At 43.8% G+C, this 16,115-nt stretch overlaps 1 protein-coding gene across 1 annotated transcript in view; it reads left to right on the forward strand.

The window, feature by feature from the left end:
• Positions 1-4,659: 4,659 nt before the first annotated feature.
• DNTT (DNA nucleotidylexotransferase) overlaps positions 4,660-16,115 on the forward strand; it is a 30,878-nt gene continuing 19,422 nt past the window's right edge. Inside the window, exon 1 of the mRNA XM_027062729.2 lies at positions 4,660-4,954. Coding sequence (XP_026918530.2) covers positions 4,674-4,954 — 281 coding nt within the window. The 5' untranslated portion in view covers positions 4,660-4,673. The remainder of the gene's footprint in view (positions 4,955-16,115) is intronic.

A 16,115-nucleotide genomic window follows, 5' to 3' on the forward strand; every position in this document is an offset into this window, starting at 1 on the left:
AAATACAGGCAACCTGGGAATACATCGGGCTAAACACAATTTAAGAGGTTTCTTTACTGCAAGTCTTCTTGAAAACGTTAATGTTCTAACACAAATTGTATAGTTCGTCTGGCTTTCCTAAACTTAATTCACTACAGAACTTTTTCTGACCATTTATTTATTTTGGGGACAGCGCAAACGGGAGAGGGACAGAGAGGGGGAACAGAGGATCCAAAGAGGGCTCTGTGCTGACAGTCTGACAGCAGTGAGCTGGATGTGGGGCTCGAACTCACCAACTGTGAGATCGTGACCCGAGCCGAAGTTGGACACTCAACTGACTGAGCTACCCAGGTGCCCCTAATTCACTACAGAACTTTTCGTTTTGCCCAGAACACTGCGTGAGACTTGTGTTCCTTGGAACCCATGTTGGGAATCATAGCAGGGCACCCCTTTGGTCTCTGAGATCCTGAGTCTGTTCTTGAGTGGGCCTGACACCACTATTGAAAGAGTCTAGGGAAACCAAAAGGCCAGAGGGAAGTACTCTGAGAAGATACCTCTCAAGTGTATGGGGACGCAGAGACAGGACAGGGAGGGACAGAGGAGGGAAGTGGAACAAGACGGCTGAGCTGTTCTACTCACAGTGGACACTTCTGAGGACTTGTTGCATGCCAGCACTCTTTGAAGTGCTTATTCAGTCCTCATAACCACCGTTAAGATAGAAATCATTATAATCCTCATTGCACAGATGAGGGAATTGAGGCATAGAGAGGTCTGGTAACTTGCCCGAAGTCACACAGCTCATAAATGTCTGGGTGTTGAATTCAGGCAGTCTGGCTCCCTAACAACTATATTATACTTGCTCATTTTGAAGAGGCATTTAGTTGGGAACTTCTAGGGTGGAGAAGGGCGGTCATGGCTGAAGATTCATATCATAGTTACCCAAACAGCATAGAAGCTTAATAATAATAATAACATCAACTTACATTTGGTTTCTAGCTTATTCTACACTAACTGGTGCCTACTGAACAAGGTGTTGTGTTAGATGCTGGGGACTCAGACGTGAATACAACCTATATGACTCCTGCCCCACTGGACTATAATAAGTCCAGGTACACACAGGGGATTAGAGCATTGCAATACAGAGTGACACATGCTCTTATGGGCAAAGTGGCCCAGAAGACTGGGCAGGCAGGGAGGCACCTGATCCGAATTTAGGATAGCTTTGACACTTTATAAAGGACGTCCCTCCCTATATGCCACTTGAAAGGAGGAACAGTTGGTATGGAAGTGTTTTAGAGAGATCAGATCTTCCTGTCCCCAGGACCACACCAACAGCTTGGAATTCAAGGAAGGCCCTAGAATGGCCTGACCACTGTACAGTGTGGTCCTTCTCTTGAGCTTCTCCTCTAGCAAGTGCAGGGCTATCGTCCTCCATAAACTCTGCTGTGGCTTTAGTGCAGATGCAGTAACATCCCCTTGATAGGGAGTCTCCAAAACTAATCAATACCTTGATCCTGGGCGTAGCAGGAACAGGAAAGCTGCCCCCAATTCCCCTGTGCTCCCCTGCATTTCCAAGCCCTGATGCATTTAGGTGGGGCCATGTGACTAGTTCTGACCAGGGCTATAAACAGCAGTCATGTATATCATTTTTGAGACAAAGCATTTAATTGCTAATGCAAGACCCCCAGTGCCCTCTTCTCTGCCACGGTGACCAAGACAACCTCATAGTCCAAGTAGTCCAAGTACAAAAATGTGAAGCTTCCATCAGTCTGAGTCTTGAGTGAAGGAGAATCCTCTACCCAAAAAATGTCGTTAGAGAAAAAAAACTTGTGTCGTGTTAAGCCACTGAGATTTGGAGCTGACTGACCCCATACACTGGACCAAGGGCGTGCTCAACACCTGGTGCAAATAGCTCCAGAAGATGATGGCTCAGTAAGAAGAAATTAATCAATTCCTGCCATTAGCAGCAATGCCAGTGAGAATAACAATAGCAATTGACCTTTGTACAGTGGTTTGTGATTTCCCAGGCACTTTCGTGAGCATGATTTAATTTAATTCCTGAAATGATGAGACTTTGGTAGGCTCAGCCCCGTTTTAAGGTGAGGCCAAGGGGCTTCACGCCTCCCTTCCTCCTGCCATGACAATGGCCTCAGCTCTCATAACTGTCATCCTAGCACAGGTTACATGATACCCCTGGAAGGGACCCTCAGAGGCAGGAAAAAGGACGTAGAAGCCACAGATCCCCTCCCCAGATTCAGTTTCAGTAAGTTATCTAAACCAAGCAGGATAACACAGCCCCGTCCATTCCTCAGTGGGGTCTTGCCTGGTAGAGAGATGGGATTTTATACAAAATGTAAAAGCGTTTGTCCCTCAGCCCTGTGTGTAATTAGCAGAAAACACAATCCATTGCCATTTAGCTTACTCTGAGCAACCTCCTACCTTTGAATCATAGCTTGCATAAGGCCACCTGGTGTCAACTCAAGGTAATTTTTCTAAGTTGTCTGTGTTTGTGGTGGCAAACATGACTCATGTTTATTATAGAGAATTGGTAAAACACAGAAAAGCACAAATAGAAATCATGCATAAACCCTACAAACAGCGATATCTACTATTATATTAAGCTTGCCATATACTTCTCTAGTCTTCTCTTTCAAAACTGATGTCATACAGTAACTATTATTTTATACACTGATTTTACAATTATTAGATTGTGAACGTTTGCCCATGTTTTACAATATTTCCTTATGACATGGTCTTAGTGGCTGCGTAAGGTCCTGTCATACTTTATCACCTCCTGCTGTTATTGGACATTCATGGTTTGTTTGTTTTTTTTTAAGTCTTCTCTGTAAAATGTTGTGATGAACCTCTTAGTGCATTCATATTTATGTGTCTCTCTTTCTTAAAAAAATGGAAATGCTAGTTTAGGGGATTTGGACATCTTAAAGATTTTTGTTGTTGTTAGAGTTCCTTTTAGAAGGAATATACCTCCAGCAGTGTAGGTGGGTCCTCATTTCCTGTGCCTCATTTCTTTTTTTAAAATTTTTTTAACGTTTATTTATTTTTGAGACAGAGAGAGACACAGCATGAACGGGGGAGGGGCAGAGAGAGAGGGAGGCACAGAATTGGAAGCAGGCTCCGGACTCTGAGCCATCATCAGCCCAGAGCCTGACGGGGGGCTCGAACTCGCGGACCGCGAGATCGTGACCTGAGCTGAAGTCGGACGCTTAACCGACTGAGCCACCCAGGCGCCCCACCTGTGCTTCATTTATTTGGACAGTGTATCAGTTAGGGTCCAGCCTTGGACTTAGTCCCCCTAGTGCCTCCTACTGGTAGAGACTAGCAGGGAGCCCGCTGACCTTGAGAAATGGCATTTACACAGTCCCACCCCCAACCTCATAGAGCCCAGGAGAGAAAGGTGGATTTGGGGCTGATAGACAATAGCCTGATAACCAGACAGCCATCATCGCATTTAAAATTTTTGCTGGTGATCTTTTCAATACCAGTGATTCAAAGCAGATTAAATAAGACAGTGGTTAACATCATATTTTGTTGATTTAATAGTTTTATAAAACATATAGATCTGATTTCAGATCGAACTCGTTCTTCTCTAAAAACAAAACATCAAATTACTACCAAATGACATTTATTTGAAGTGCTTCCTCTGTGCCAAGCAGACAGATCTGAGTTCAACTTAGCTTGATAATTTCCTACCTATAACCATTTATTAGCTCTGTGACCTTGAGCAAGTTGTTTACCTCACTGGGGATGCCAACACCTACCAGGCAGTGGTATTATGAAAATTCAATCGGCTAAGGCTTATAGATGCTTGCCCTGGCCACTTGGTAGATGGTCAAGAAATGAGATTTATAAAGTATATTGATGAGAGATACTAATTTTTATTTTGCACATAAAATTATGAAAATGCCTTTTTATGACAGCAATTCTCATCTAAAGATCATCCCATTCCATCCCAAAAGATCCAAGTTTAGAGTTACATAATAGACTATTCTCCAAGCAAACTTAATCCACTGACAAAACTGAGATATATAACATTTGGAGTCTGAAAACCTGAGTTCAGGACCTGGTTCTGCCTCTTTACTCTATGATGTTGAGTCAACTGAGACCTGGTTTCCTCACTTACAAAATGCACCAACATAGCTAAAGTGTCCATCATGAACAAATTAGCACATAGAGCAACGTGGAGGGAACTGAAAACATAGTTTTGAATAAAAAAGTGATCAGCAGAATGAGAAACTTAGCAATGCCATTCACGTAAAATCAAAACAACTGCGTGCATCGTATAACACCCACACAACCTATAGAAATCCAATGTATTATAATGATTGCCCAAGAGAGGAAGAGAACCAAGCAAGTTGGAAGGTTAAAAAGGAATAGACGACAAAGACAAGAGGGGCCTGAACGAATAAATGAACCATAAATAGGTAGATGCTAACATGGGAATAATAATGCTTCCCTACCTTCCTCACAAGGTTACTCTGAGGATCTGGTGAGATTATACATAGGAAAGTGAAGTTAACTTACTGTTTCCGTTACGATCTCCACATTGAACAAATGAGTTGGACGGAGATAAAAATTCTCCGTTGCTCTTCAGCAGGAAGCTATCACCAGGGCAGGGCCCAGGAAACCCTTCCCTGACATCAGAGTCTGCCAGTAAGATGACATCAGAGCTCTTCATGAAGGAGGGCAGTCTCTCCCTCACTTCTGGAGACACCGATCGATGGCACAGGCAGAAGCATCAGAAGCTTCTTCCCATGGATCCTTTGCAAATGGCCCACTCGGGCCCTCGGAAGAAGAGGCCCAGGCAGATGGGTGCCTCAATGGTCTCTCCTCCGCATGACATCAAGTTTCGGGATTTGGTTCTCTATATTTTGGAGAAGAAAATGGGAACCACCCGCAGAGCCTTCCTCATGGAGCTGGCGCGAAGGAAAGGATTCAGGGTTGAAAATGAGCTCAGGTAGGACATCACTGATTTCATTTTGTGAATGGGCAGGGTTTTTGTGAATAGCTTCTTTGGAACCCAAAGAACCTGTGTCTTCTTCCACATATAGAAGAAGTGCTACTTCTCCTGGGAAAATAGGTTTGAAATCAAAGAACACATTCAAGCCAACTAATTAAAGGAAATAAGATATATAACTGATACAATTATATTGAAACTAGTTGGCACCAAAAGATAAGGTGGTTTCTTATTTTTCTGTTCTTTTGTTTTTGCCTTTCACCATTATGAGATGAGGTATCCAGGGATGATAACAGAAATATAATTGGAAAATTTAATGCAGAAACCACTCAGTTTTGTTCCTGACCAAACTGAACAAAACGCTATTGAGTTCAATCAAAAAATTCAGCTACTCAGGGCACCTGGGTGGCTCAGTAGGTTGAGCGTCTGACTCTTGGTTTCAGCTCAGGTTGTGATCTCATGGTTCGTGGGTTCAAGCTCCACATGGGGCTCCGCACTGACAGTGAAGAACCTGATTAGGATTCTCTTCTCTCTCTCTCTCTCTCCCTCTCTCTCTCTGCCCCTCCTCTGCTTGTGCTCTCTCTCTCTCTCTCTCAAAATAAACAAACTTAAAAATTTTTTTAGCTACTCTGAGGCAGAAATAATGGTTTGGTTCTTTGACAATTAAGCTAAATATCTGGCTGTGGTGAGGTGACCAGTGTCTGTGATGGGCTAGGATGAGTGACTGCAGCTGGCTCTCCATAGGCACCCAAATGTGATCTTGATCGTGCTTTTCTGAAGAGCAGTCCCAGCGGGGTTCACGGAGCTAGGGGTTCTGGTTAAAGGTTCAAGGACAGCTCTGTCCAGGGCTGCTAGACATGGGGCCAAGTGATGAGGTCAGAGCTCAGACAAAAGGGCAACTCTTTGGGTCATCTACACTTGTTTGCTCACAATCCCATTCATTGCAGCAATTAGCCTTGTGGTTCATCTAACCGGTCTCCACTGGATGGAAGAGAAGACAAAACAAAATCCAGAAACAAATGGTATTAAAACCTTGAAATAAGTAGCTCCAAACAGAACGGCCATGGGGCTTGCAGTGGGTAAAGAATGACCAGCACAGTTGGCTGGCCTTGTTTGTCCAAGGAATAGATTGACCACAACTTTCCTGGGAAAAACTGTAAGAATTCTAAGTGAAAATGAATGTTTTACTTTGAAAATAGTCTTTGATATTTAAAAATAAAACTGACAAGCATTTCCTGCTGAAGAAATGCCAGGTTCATATTGCTAGAGAAACATAAGACAAAAGTCAGTAATAAGATGCGGTAATTTCCAAAATACTCATAATTCATATGAAGAGTCAATGTCACAGAAACATTTTAGTTTATTTTATTTTTTACTAAAATGCCCTATTCAGAAATTCCTGTGTCTCCCATGATCTCTCTCCCATCTGATTTCTCTTTACATGAACTCCTTTCCCCCTCTCTGCCTCTTTTTTTTCTTTTTAGCCCCCTATCTCGTTTGGGATGTTAAGCTCCAAATCTCAACATTCCTTCCATGAAATTGTAGATTGCATCTAACTGTTAAGTCTACCCAATCTTACGGACTTACATAAAATGTTGGAATTGGGGGAAGAAAAGATGACATAGTTAAAGAGGGCAAACCCCGGAAATTAAAAAAAAAAAAAAAGGAAATTGGAAAGCAGAAATGAAAAGCCTTTGCAAATATGGAACTGCTTTTTGTGGTAAAGAAATTTGACAAGGGCCAGGCAGGAAGGCGACAGCCAGATGGTCAAGGTACCACTTACATAGAAAGCTCTCTCGGTGGAAACGGCCATACTTCCAGCAAGGGCTGACTAGCCATGGACACAGCTACGAATACAGACATGGTGGCTCGGGCAGGTAGTTGGGAAGACACAGGAGGCATGTTTCTTCTTTTGGCAACAGAGCCAGAGAGGCAGTTCTGTGCCCCCAGATGCTTGCTGCCAAGGACCAAGCCCGGCTGCTCAGGCAACAGAGGAAACTGTGCAGGGTGAGCTAACTGCTGCCAGGCATGTGATGGCGAAGCTACCAGGCTGACAGCCCAGAAGACACGTTAAATGCAAATGTGTTCTATGGACAAAAATAAACCACAGGAAGTAGAAGTCCTAGCTCTCAAACGGAATTTCTGTACAGAGATACATAGACTGTAATTGGGAGAGACAGTAGAAACTATGGCCGGGGAACATCTCTAGATGAGAAATCTAGAGAGCTCCAGTTCTGGCTCTGACCCTTTCCAGCCACGTGGTGGGGAGCAAGACTCCCTCTCTCCTCTCTGCCCTTGGTTTCCTGAAAAATAGTCTGTTCTATCTGAGGTAAGCACCAAAAGTGATGATGGATGTCAGTGTGCTTTGGTGAAACAAAACAGTTATACAGATGTGAAGTGTGATTGTTTTCTTGTTAATTGGCTGGATCCACTGACAGTAAAACCCTAAGGAGAGGAATTGAACTAGGTCAAATGATATAAACAAAAAGAACAAAGACAGGAAGGAAAACCATCAAAATGTTGTGATTATTTTGTGAGGAAGGGTATAGTAGGAAGGAATTATGGTTGCTTTTATTTTCTGTGTTTTCCAAATTTTTTATGGTAAGCATATATTTTAAAAATAAAGTTAGTTTCTATACGAAAGGATACTTCTCATTAGTGAAGCCTACCCTTTCTCTTTCTAGTACATAAGATTCAAAGAAAGAGAAGATGTGTGTGTGTGTGTGTGTGTGTGTGTGTGTGTGTGTATTATATATATTATATATATAGGGAGCAATCTCCATAGTTTCTAGCACATTCTTTGGCTGCCAGGAGGATTACATTCGAGGAAACATCTGATTCCTACTTTACCTGGACCTGAACACATAGCTTAGAAATGGTGTGCCTCAATCCATTGGACTATCTGGAGCTATTTCATTCCCGAGCATACGTGCACTGTATCCTTATATTTGGAATGAGTTCCACTAATATTATATCTTATATTAATGTTAAATTTCAGAAAACATGCTATTCAACAACCATACGAAGCTGGGTCTTAAAATAGAAATCAGGGGAGATGTCAAGTCATTTGACACATTTTGCACATTCATGAAAAAGATACTGAGTTTTATTCCATAGTCAATATCCTAAATTTTAGAGCAACTTCATAATCCTTACATTATTTAGGATGAGCCAGAGAAGGATGAGAATCCAGTGCTTGCCATGTTCTTATTTCACCCCCTGGTTCTAATACTTTGAGCTGTTTTAAAACTCTGTCTTCGACCCTCCTCCACGAACTCATTAGTTAAGCTTACTATGTCTTGACCTAAATCACTGATGTTGAAGAAGAAAGGGCTGTGGCTAAGGAGGGTCGCTTTCCGGGATGACACCACCCAGTAGTTTAACACTTGCTCAGTTCTGCTGTTGGAGCAATAGAAACCCACCGGATGGCACTTTCGTCCTGCTTAAACATCTTAATTTGTCCACAAGGGTATCTTTGGGAAGTATTGTCCGTTGAAAGCAAGATACACCCCACCCTTGAATCCCTCCTCCCTACACCTCTCTGCATCCAAGACCGAAGACCCCTGGAAACCCTCCTAGAGGACAGAACTTCCACCCCAGAACATGGGCGGGATCAATGGTGAAGGGTTGGTCCCAGCTCTGCCACTTGGCTTTACATCTTATCCAATTACTCCTCCCCGGCTCCATAAGGGCAAGGGCACCTTCGGGGCCATCCTGTAGCTCATTCTCAGAACTTTGACAGTTTTCTTATACACAGTAGTTTCAAGAAATATTTGCTCAGGGGCACCTGGGTGGGTCAGTGGGTTAAGCATCTGTCTTTGGCTCAGGTCACGATCTCACGGCTCGTGAGTTCGAGCCCCGCATCAGGTTCTGTGCTGACAGCTCGGAGCCTGGAGCCCATTTCGGATTCTGCGTCTTCCTCTCCCTCTGCCCCTCCCCTGCTCGTGCCCTGTCTCTCTCTCAAAGATGAATAACAAAAACATTAAAAAAGAATATTTACTCAAAGAATAATTTGACAAATATAAAACCAGACAAAGGAACTTGTGATTACCAAGATTAATTGTTGTAATTAAATTATTTTTCAATGAGGCACCAGTATTACTATTGTAATCAGCAAAATAATAAAAACTTTATACATCCAAGGACACGCATTGTAAGCTCCAGCCCTTCTCTGGTCCAGATTACCTCATGTTTCAAAATCTGTGGATTTTAAATTCATGTTCATAATTTCATTTAAGGTGGGACCAAAAAAAAAAAAAACAAACCCAAAAACAAAAAAAACAAAACAAGGCAAGACCCCTTCAGTCTTAAGTATATCAGGGCTGGAAATAGAAACGTATCTACTGGTGATAGTATGAGTGTGGAACAAAACCAAATAAAACTGCTTCGATTTTTCTGTTTCAGGGATTCTGAAACAGATCAGTTGCTAAGGGAAATTGGCAGGAGGATTTTTAAATGGTATTTAGCTCAGTTTAACTGTAAATTACTATTTAAAGTCATTATGTATAAGATAAGTCCTACATCAGATGGGAAGAATTGGGAATGACCTCTCTGGGGAAAGAAAACAATTGTAAAGACAAAGATAAAAGCAGGTGGCCATCCGTGAAGACTGTGGAAGTCAGAGTGGGGGTCAGTCTGTCTCCAGGCAAAGAAGGAGGGCCACCTCTTTCTTCATGAAGCATTTTTCTAATTATACTCAGAGGCAAGACCAACTAGGAAAAGAAAGACGGGAGCAGTGAGGAGGTAGATACCAGAAAAAAAAAATCAGAACCAAAATTTGTGAGTGAATGTCATAACTCAGGGCTTTCTGAACATCTGAGGGTCACACTCATGATTCTTATAATCATGTATGTTTTACCACATACGTTACTATACACTTAATGTGTTTCTTCTAATTGCCCCTAAGATGAATTGTTAAAAATAATTTAGCCTTGGGGTGCCTGGGTGGTTCAGTCGGTTAAGTGTCCGACTTCGGCTCGGGTCATGATCTCACGGTTTGTGGGTTCGAGCCCCGCATCGGGCTCCATGCTGACAGCTCAGAGCCTGGAGCCGGCTTCCAATTCTGTGTCTCCCTTGCTCTCTGCCCCTCCCCCACTCACGCTCTGCCTCTCTCAAAAAAAAAAAATAAACATTAAAAAAATTTTTTTAAATAGTAATAATTTCGCCTTGTCCTAAGGAATAATATAAAAACCATGAAACTCATAAAAAACATGAGTCTGATATGCATAAATTTAAACATGTAGATATAAACACATATGCCTTTTCAGTGTTCAGTTGTGTACCCGCTAAAATTCTCTCACGTACCTTCAGAGCAACGAGTACCACGCTGGGAAACCCTGGTACCATGGAGCCCAGAGTCCAGTGTGCGGCAAAGAGAGATTTTCTCTCCAGCACCATCTCTCAAAATGCGGTTCTCAGGCTGTGAGGTCATCTTAGAATGTGGTGGCCTCCAAGGAGAGGCAGGGACAATTTTCCCTTTGCTTGCATCTGAGAGGGCTTGTGACTGCTTCAACATAGTGTCACCGCGTGACTTTTGATGCTGGGTCATAAAGGGCCCTGGGGCTTCTGCCGCTCCCTGGATCTGCTAAACAACCTCATGTAAGGAGTTTGAGTCCCTGCCGAGAGGGGCCACGCGACGGTGCTCAGGCTGATAGATGCGGCCCAGCCCACCTCCCCGCCATCCTCACCAACGTGCCAGATGCACCGAGCCACAAGGAGCATCACGCCTCCACCGGCACCATACCCAACAGCTGCCTGAATTCTGAATCCTTGACCCAAAATTGTGAGTTATAGTCAAATCGTTGCTTTTCTTAAAGCCTCAAACTTTGGCATAGTTGGTTATGCACCAATGACTAACTGGAGCTGACTAGGCCAGAATTACCAAGGGAGCACGTTCCCGGGCTCTGGGTAAGATTTACTGAATCTGAGTCTCTGCTCATAAGGCCCAGGCATCTGAATTTTAACCCCGCTTCTTGGATGTCTCTGGTGGACACGAGTTCAGTTCCTTTAGAGCTATGGATAATTAATTCATGAATTCATTCCACCAATGGTCTATCTATTGACTGTTCCCTGTGGCAAGCTGAGGGACAAATCCTAGTTCAGAATTGTTATAATTGGTTCAAGCCCTCCCAAACCTAGTCCAAGGTATTAGTGATTGGCCCTGGCTAAGGAACTAGGTGTACTTAAAGAACTGAATTCATGGACGTTTCAGGAACAGCCATCTCAGCAGAACCTTGGAGTCTTTGGAAGGGGCTGGGGGTCACTGCCCGAGGCTTCCGTCACTTTTATTTGTTTATTTTAAATTTATTTATTTTGACGGAGAGAGCACGGGCAGGGGAGGGGCAGAGAGGGAGAGAGAGAGGATCCCAAGCAGCCTCTGCATTGCCAGCTCAGAGTCTGACGTGGGGCTAGAACTCACGAACCACAAGATCATGACCTGAGCCGAAACCAAGAGTTAGTCGCTTAACCGACTGAGCCACCCAGGTGCCCCCTCCTGTCACCTTTTAGTATATGAAGAAAGCCCAGGACTCTGGGACCCAGGCAGGTACCACCTCAGCCCCAGTGCCAGGTTTTGGCCTTGAAAATGACATTCATGTGTATTTTTTTCCCCCTTCAGTAGAATGTGATGATAGAGGGTTCATGACAGAAAATGGGAAAATATACAAAAAAAACCACCTTGAACAGCACCTCACTCAGGGGTCTAACCACAGTCTAGTGGAACGTTAAGAGATTGCTTGAGTCATGCACAGCTGGGTTTGAATCCTGGTTTCACGGAACCTCCACAAGCCTTGGTTTTCTCATCTGAAGTTATATATTGCCCACCTTGTAAGACTCTTGTGAGGATTAAGTAAGAATATACACGTGTGTGTGTGTGTGTGTGTGTGTGTGTGTGTGTGTGTGTGTTTACTTTTTCTAACGGTCTGGAGTATTTCTCTCCAGTCTTTTCTTGGGCGTATGCCTGTACATTATATTCTTTGTGGATCCCTATCCAGGACTCCTCCCTCCGCATCCCCGGGCATGCTGGCTGTCTCTGGTAGAGGCAGGGCCGTGTCCAGAGACATCCCCGGTGAAGAGACAGTGGTGGTGCAGCAGGGATGGTCAGGGTGGATGGTGAGGGGCCCAAACTTGGAAGGTGAGCCCCGGGGCTCCACCTCAGCATATCCGCCTCTCTGCGAGGTTTAGGAAAACTCAGAGCTCAGAGAGCCTGCCAGCCTCCCCGTGGCTTCTCCATGTTGTTGTGTAGCTATGGCAACTGTTCTTTCAGATTTTCTGGGACAGTTCTGCGTGTCTTGCAGTCTCACTGCGGTCCATATGCCGTTGGACGAAAGGCACCAAACACAAATTCTGCGCAGCAGCGGGGACAGTGTGGCCAATAGGAACTGGCCTACAGAAAGTGTTATTGCCTCTCTGTTTCTTTCCTTTGGAGGGAATCAGGGTTTTTTATTATGATGTCACCCTTCCAGATGTTATTCCTTCTGTGAAAAGGAGCAGCACTCTCTACAGCCATGGAAAAAGCACGAAGTCACAGAGGGGTCGTTCAGTTTAGTCCTGCACACGGGCTTTGGATTAAAATAGAACAAAACAAGGGTCTATCTAATCCTGCTCCACCAATCATCAGCTCGGTGAATTTTTCATGTCCCCAAGGTCTCTTCTCATCTTAGATGGGGGCGAAATTACCTACCTCACAGCATTGTTGACAATTAAATGAGGGAATGCATGAAATGTGCCTGCCACGGTGTCTGGCCAGTAATATTCTAATATTATTAATATTTCCAATGTAGGCATACTCAGGGCAGAGAGAAAATTGCTCTACCAGCAGATAGACAAAGAGCTGCCACAGCACAGCACTGAGAAATTGTCAGCAGAACACATGGGAGGCAGTGGCTCTCCTAGGAGCGCTGATGCCACAGGCTCAGAACTGACAGTGAACAAACACAGTCAGAGACGGTGAATGGTCTGCGAAGGGCGCGTGACAAGCCCAACACAGGAAGCACACTGTAGTCCGGACAGGTGGCCACGAGGAGTCTATTGGCCGAACTCGGGCAACACAAGAAGACGGGGAATGTAGACCGGGCTAGAACAGACAGTATTCTCTAGACAGTGTTCCTTAAGTGATTTATGGTGAAGGACCAGTTTTCAAAAAATTCACCGCAGATCAATGTTTTTATCAACAAACAACAAACAAACAAACAAACAACGAACAATAAGCTACTGTGATGGTGTCGAACTACCATTCAAGTTTCTAAATGCTGACTTTCCATTTCTGTGCTTACCTTGTGGGAACCAGTGACAAGCAGTCCCCAACTCTGAGTAGCTCTGTGTGAGTGGCCGAAGAGGTCCGGTTTGATTGCGTGCGTGTGTGTGCTCTGTTGTTGTTGTTGTTTTGTTTGCCAATTGCTTCATGAGCAGGGGTTGGAGGTTTAAATCAGTCTTTTTCCGTAGGATGTTTGACCTGTCATTTGCAAATATGCTTATATTAACTCTGTAAGAAATGCATGTGGTTCTCATCCAATAGTGTGAGCTCACACATTACCACGTGGCCCCAAGGAAAGCAATAGTGGGGGTGGGGATGATAGGAGAGTGGATGGTGAGGGGCTTGAATTTGGAAGTTGAGCCCCAGGGCTCCTCCTCAGCATACCCCTCTCCCCTTGAAGTTTAGACAGAGCCTTAATAAGAAGAAGAAGAAGAAATATTATACTACAATTAATATAATAATGAAGTTTCCCTCCAAAGGGCAGAAATCTAGATGGAATAACACTTCCTCTGTAGCTCTATTAATCCTTTCGTTGTCTTCTTAAAGTCTTCACATAAACGGTCTTTCAAGAAGCTTGTTATAAAGAATTTTTGGAATGCTGTGGACCTAGAACAGGGATGCAGAGAGCTGCCTTCTCCCAACTCTTGTCAGATGTGGTTTCACCACAATGTACTTCTGCTTGGCCCGCTGCACATCCTGCCATCCGGATGGTCTCAGCTCTGGCCTCCAGCCCCCAACCCTCTCCCCACGTCAGACTTAGATCCCAACTGTCAACCGGACATTTCCACTTGGACCTCTTGCCATCCTTCAAATGCAGCATGCCTGAAATAAAGTTCATTTCCACTGTCCCCCAAAGAGGCGCAACTTCCGAAATCCCTATTTCTACCCAAAGCGCTCTTACTTCACTGTGTAAATACGGGAGAGTAATAGTTGACTCTGTTCTCCACTTCAGCCCTTGCAGGTGAACTGAAGCCAGAGGTCCCTCTTAGGTCTCTTTTGCCTTCCTTCCTGGTGCTACAGGAGCCAAACTGGGTGAGAATTATCCAGTTCCCAACCCTCCCACCCATCACCCTCCCCTCCAAACCATTGTGTGGACCAGATTAGGTTTTTTTGAAAGGGGGACAATTTATTATTTTTTTAACTTTTTTGTAATATATGAAATCTATTGTCAAATTGGTTTCCATACAACACCCAGTGCTCATCCCAACAGGTGCCCTCCTCAATACCCATCACCCACCCTCCCCTCCCTCCCACCCCCCATCCAGATTAGTTTTTTTATTTATTATTATTTTTTTAACTTTCTATAATAATCTGTATTTTTTTCAATATATGAAGTTTATTGTCAAATTGGTTTCCAAGCTTAGTTTTTTTAAATAACATAGTGATGCTGTCACTGTGTCCTGCTCACGAAAGCTTTCGCTGGTTCCACAACCCCAGAAAATAAGATCCAACCTCCCAAATGAGGCTTCTAAGACCTTCTGTAACCTGGTTGCCCCAACCGACCCAGCCACATCGACAACTACTTCCCAACATAAACTCTTCACTCTGATCCAGGCCATTCCCCTACTTTTCTTCTGGCCTCTGAACCTTTTCTTCCAGGAGGGCCCTAAGTTCTGCCATCTAGGTTCCTATCCCTCCCCATCCATCAGTGGACACAAACCCCTCCTTCCACAAAGCCAGCCAGCCTCTCCCAGCTCACACCGGCTCACACCAGCTCTTTTCCTTCTCTGCACACCACTTGCAAATCTTGTCCATGCTTTATGCCTTGTCATAACATATCGTTAACCATCTGTCTCACATAAGATACTAATGTCCACAAACTTCCCTTTCCTTCTTTGGAAACTCCAACTTCTTACCACTGTCACCACTGCCACCACAAGGAACCTGGGCTGTGAATACAACAGTCAACAAAAAAATACCCAGTGCATCTAAGAGTCACTCAAAAAAGGAGAAGGAGCAAGAGGAAGTCAAGGAAGAGAAGTAGGAAAGAGAAAAGAATTCTATTTTTCTCTTGGATGCCCAAATATGCATCTTGCTATCTCCCAGATTCATAGATTATTTGAACTGAAAGAGCCTGAAAACACATTGGTTCCAAGGATATGATGCTGACCGTGAAGACTTATTAAAAACTAGAAATAACCTACTTGACCCAAAAAAAGACAATCAGAAAGGATGAAGGCCATTTACTAGCTGTGTGGCCTTCAGAATGTCACTTAAACTCTGTTCTTCAGTTTCCTCGTTTTTGAAGTATGAATAACATAACACGTGCCTGAGGAACTTTGTGAGTATCAAATGAGATGATGGGCGTAAGGTACTTGGATGGAGCCGAAGCATGGTTAAGTGCTCAGTGATTATTAGGCGAAAGCTTCCTGCCTACCCTCCGTCACAAGATTGTGCTTTGAATAAACATGTAATACTTCCCCAAAGCTGGTCACCATCTATTAATGGGCTGTGAGATCAATTTAATGAGATGTTAGAAGCATATCTACATGTATCTATATTTTTATTTTAGGTCATAATATAAAACGTATTTCTAACTGTGGGTCATAGACAGTTTGAACGACACTGGACTGAAGTCCTCTACAAATAAATACGAAATGGCATACCGAAGCCTCATGTGGAATGCTTGGTGCTACTTTAAGAAAAATTTCATCTTCTGTCATCTCTGGACTTTGGTTTTCCATTGACACCACAATTCTGTTAATGTTTTCTTAATTTTTCTTGTGTCTGACATGTAACATCGACCACTGTGGCTACACTAATTAATGTAGAATTCCCTTCCCTGGAGGCCTAAATTGTCTGTGCCTATGGTCAGGTCTAGTATGCGTCTTTCTTCGTCAGATGGGATGTTCTGAACACCTCAAGGTAAGAGGAGCCCTTCTCCTTTTGAAATCCCCCTCAGCTGAT

This window comes from Acinonyx jubatus, chromosome D2 (genome assembly GCF_027475565.1).
Source record: "Acinonyx jubatus isolate Ajub_Pintada_27869175 chromosome D2, VMU_Ajub_asm_v1.0, whole genome shotgun sequence".
Taxonomy (NCBI): domain Eukaryota; kingdom Metazoa; phylum Chordata; class Mammalia; order Carnivora; family Felidae; genus Acinonyx; species Acinonyx jubatus.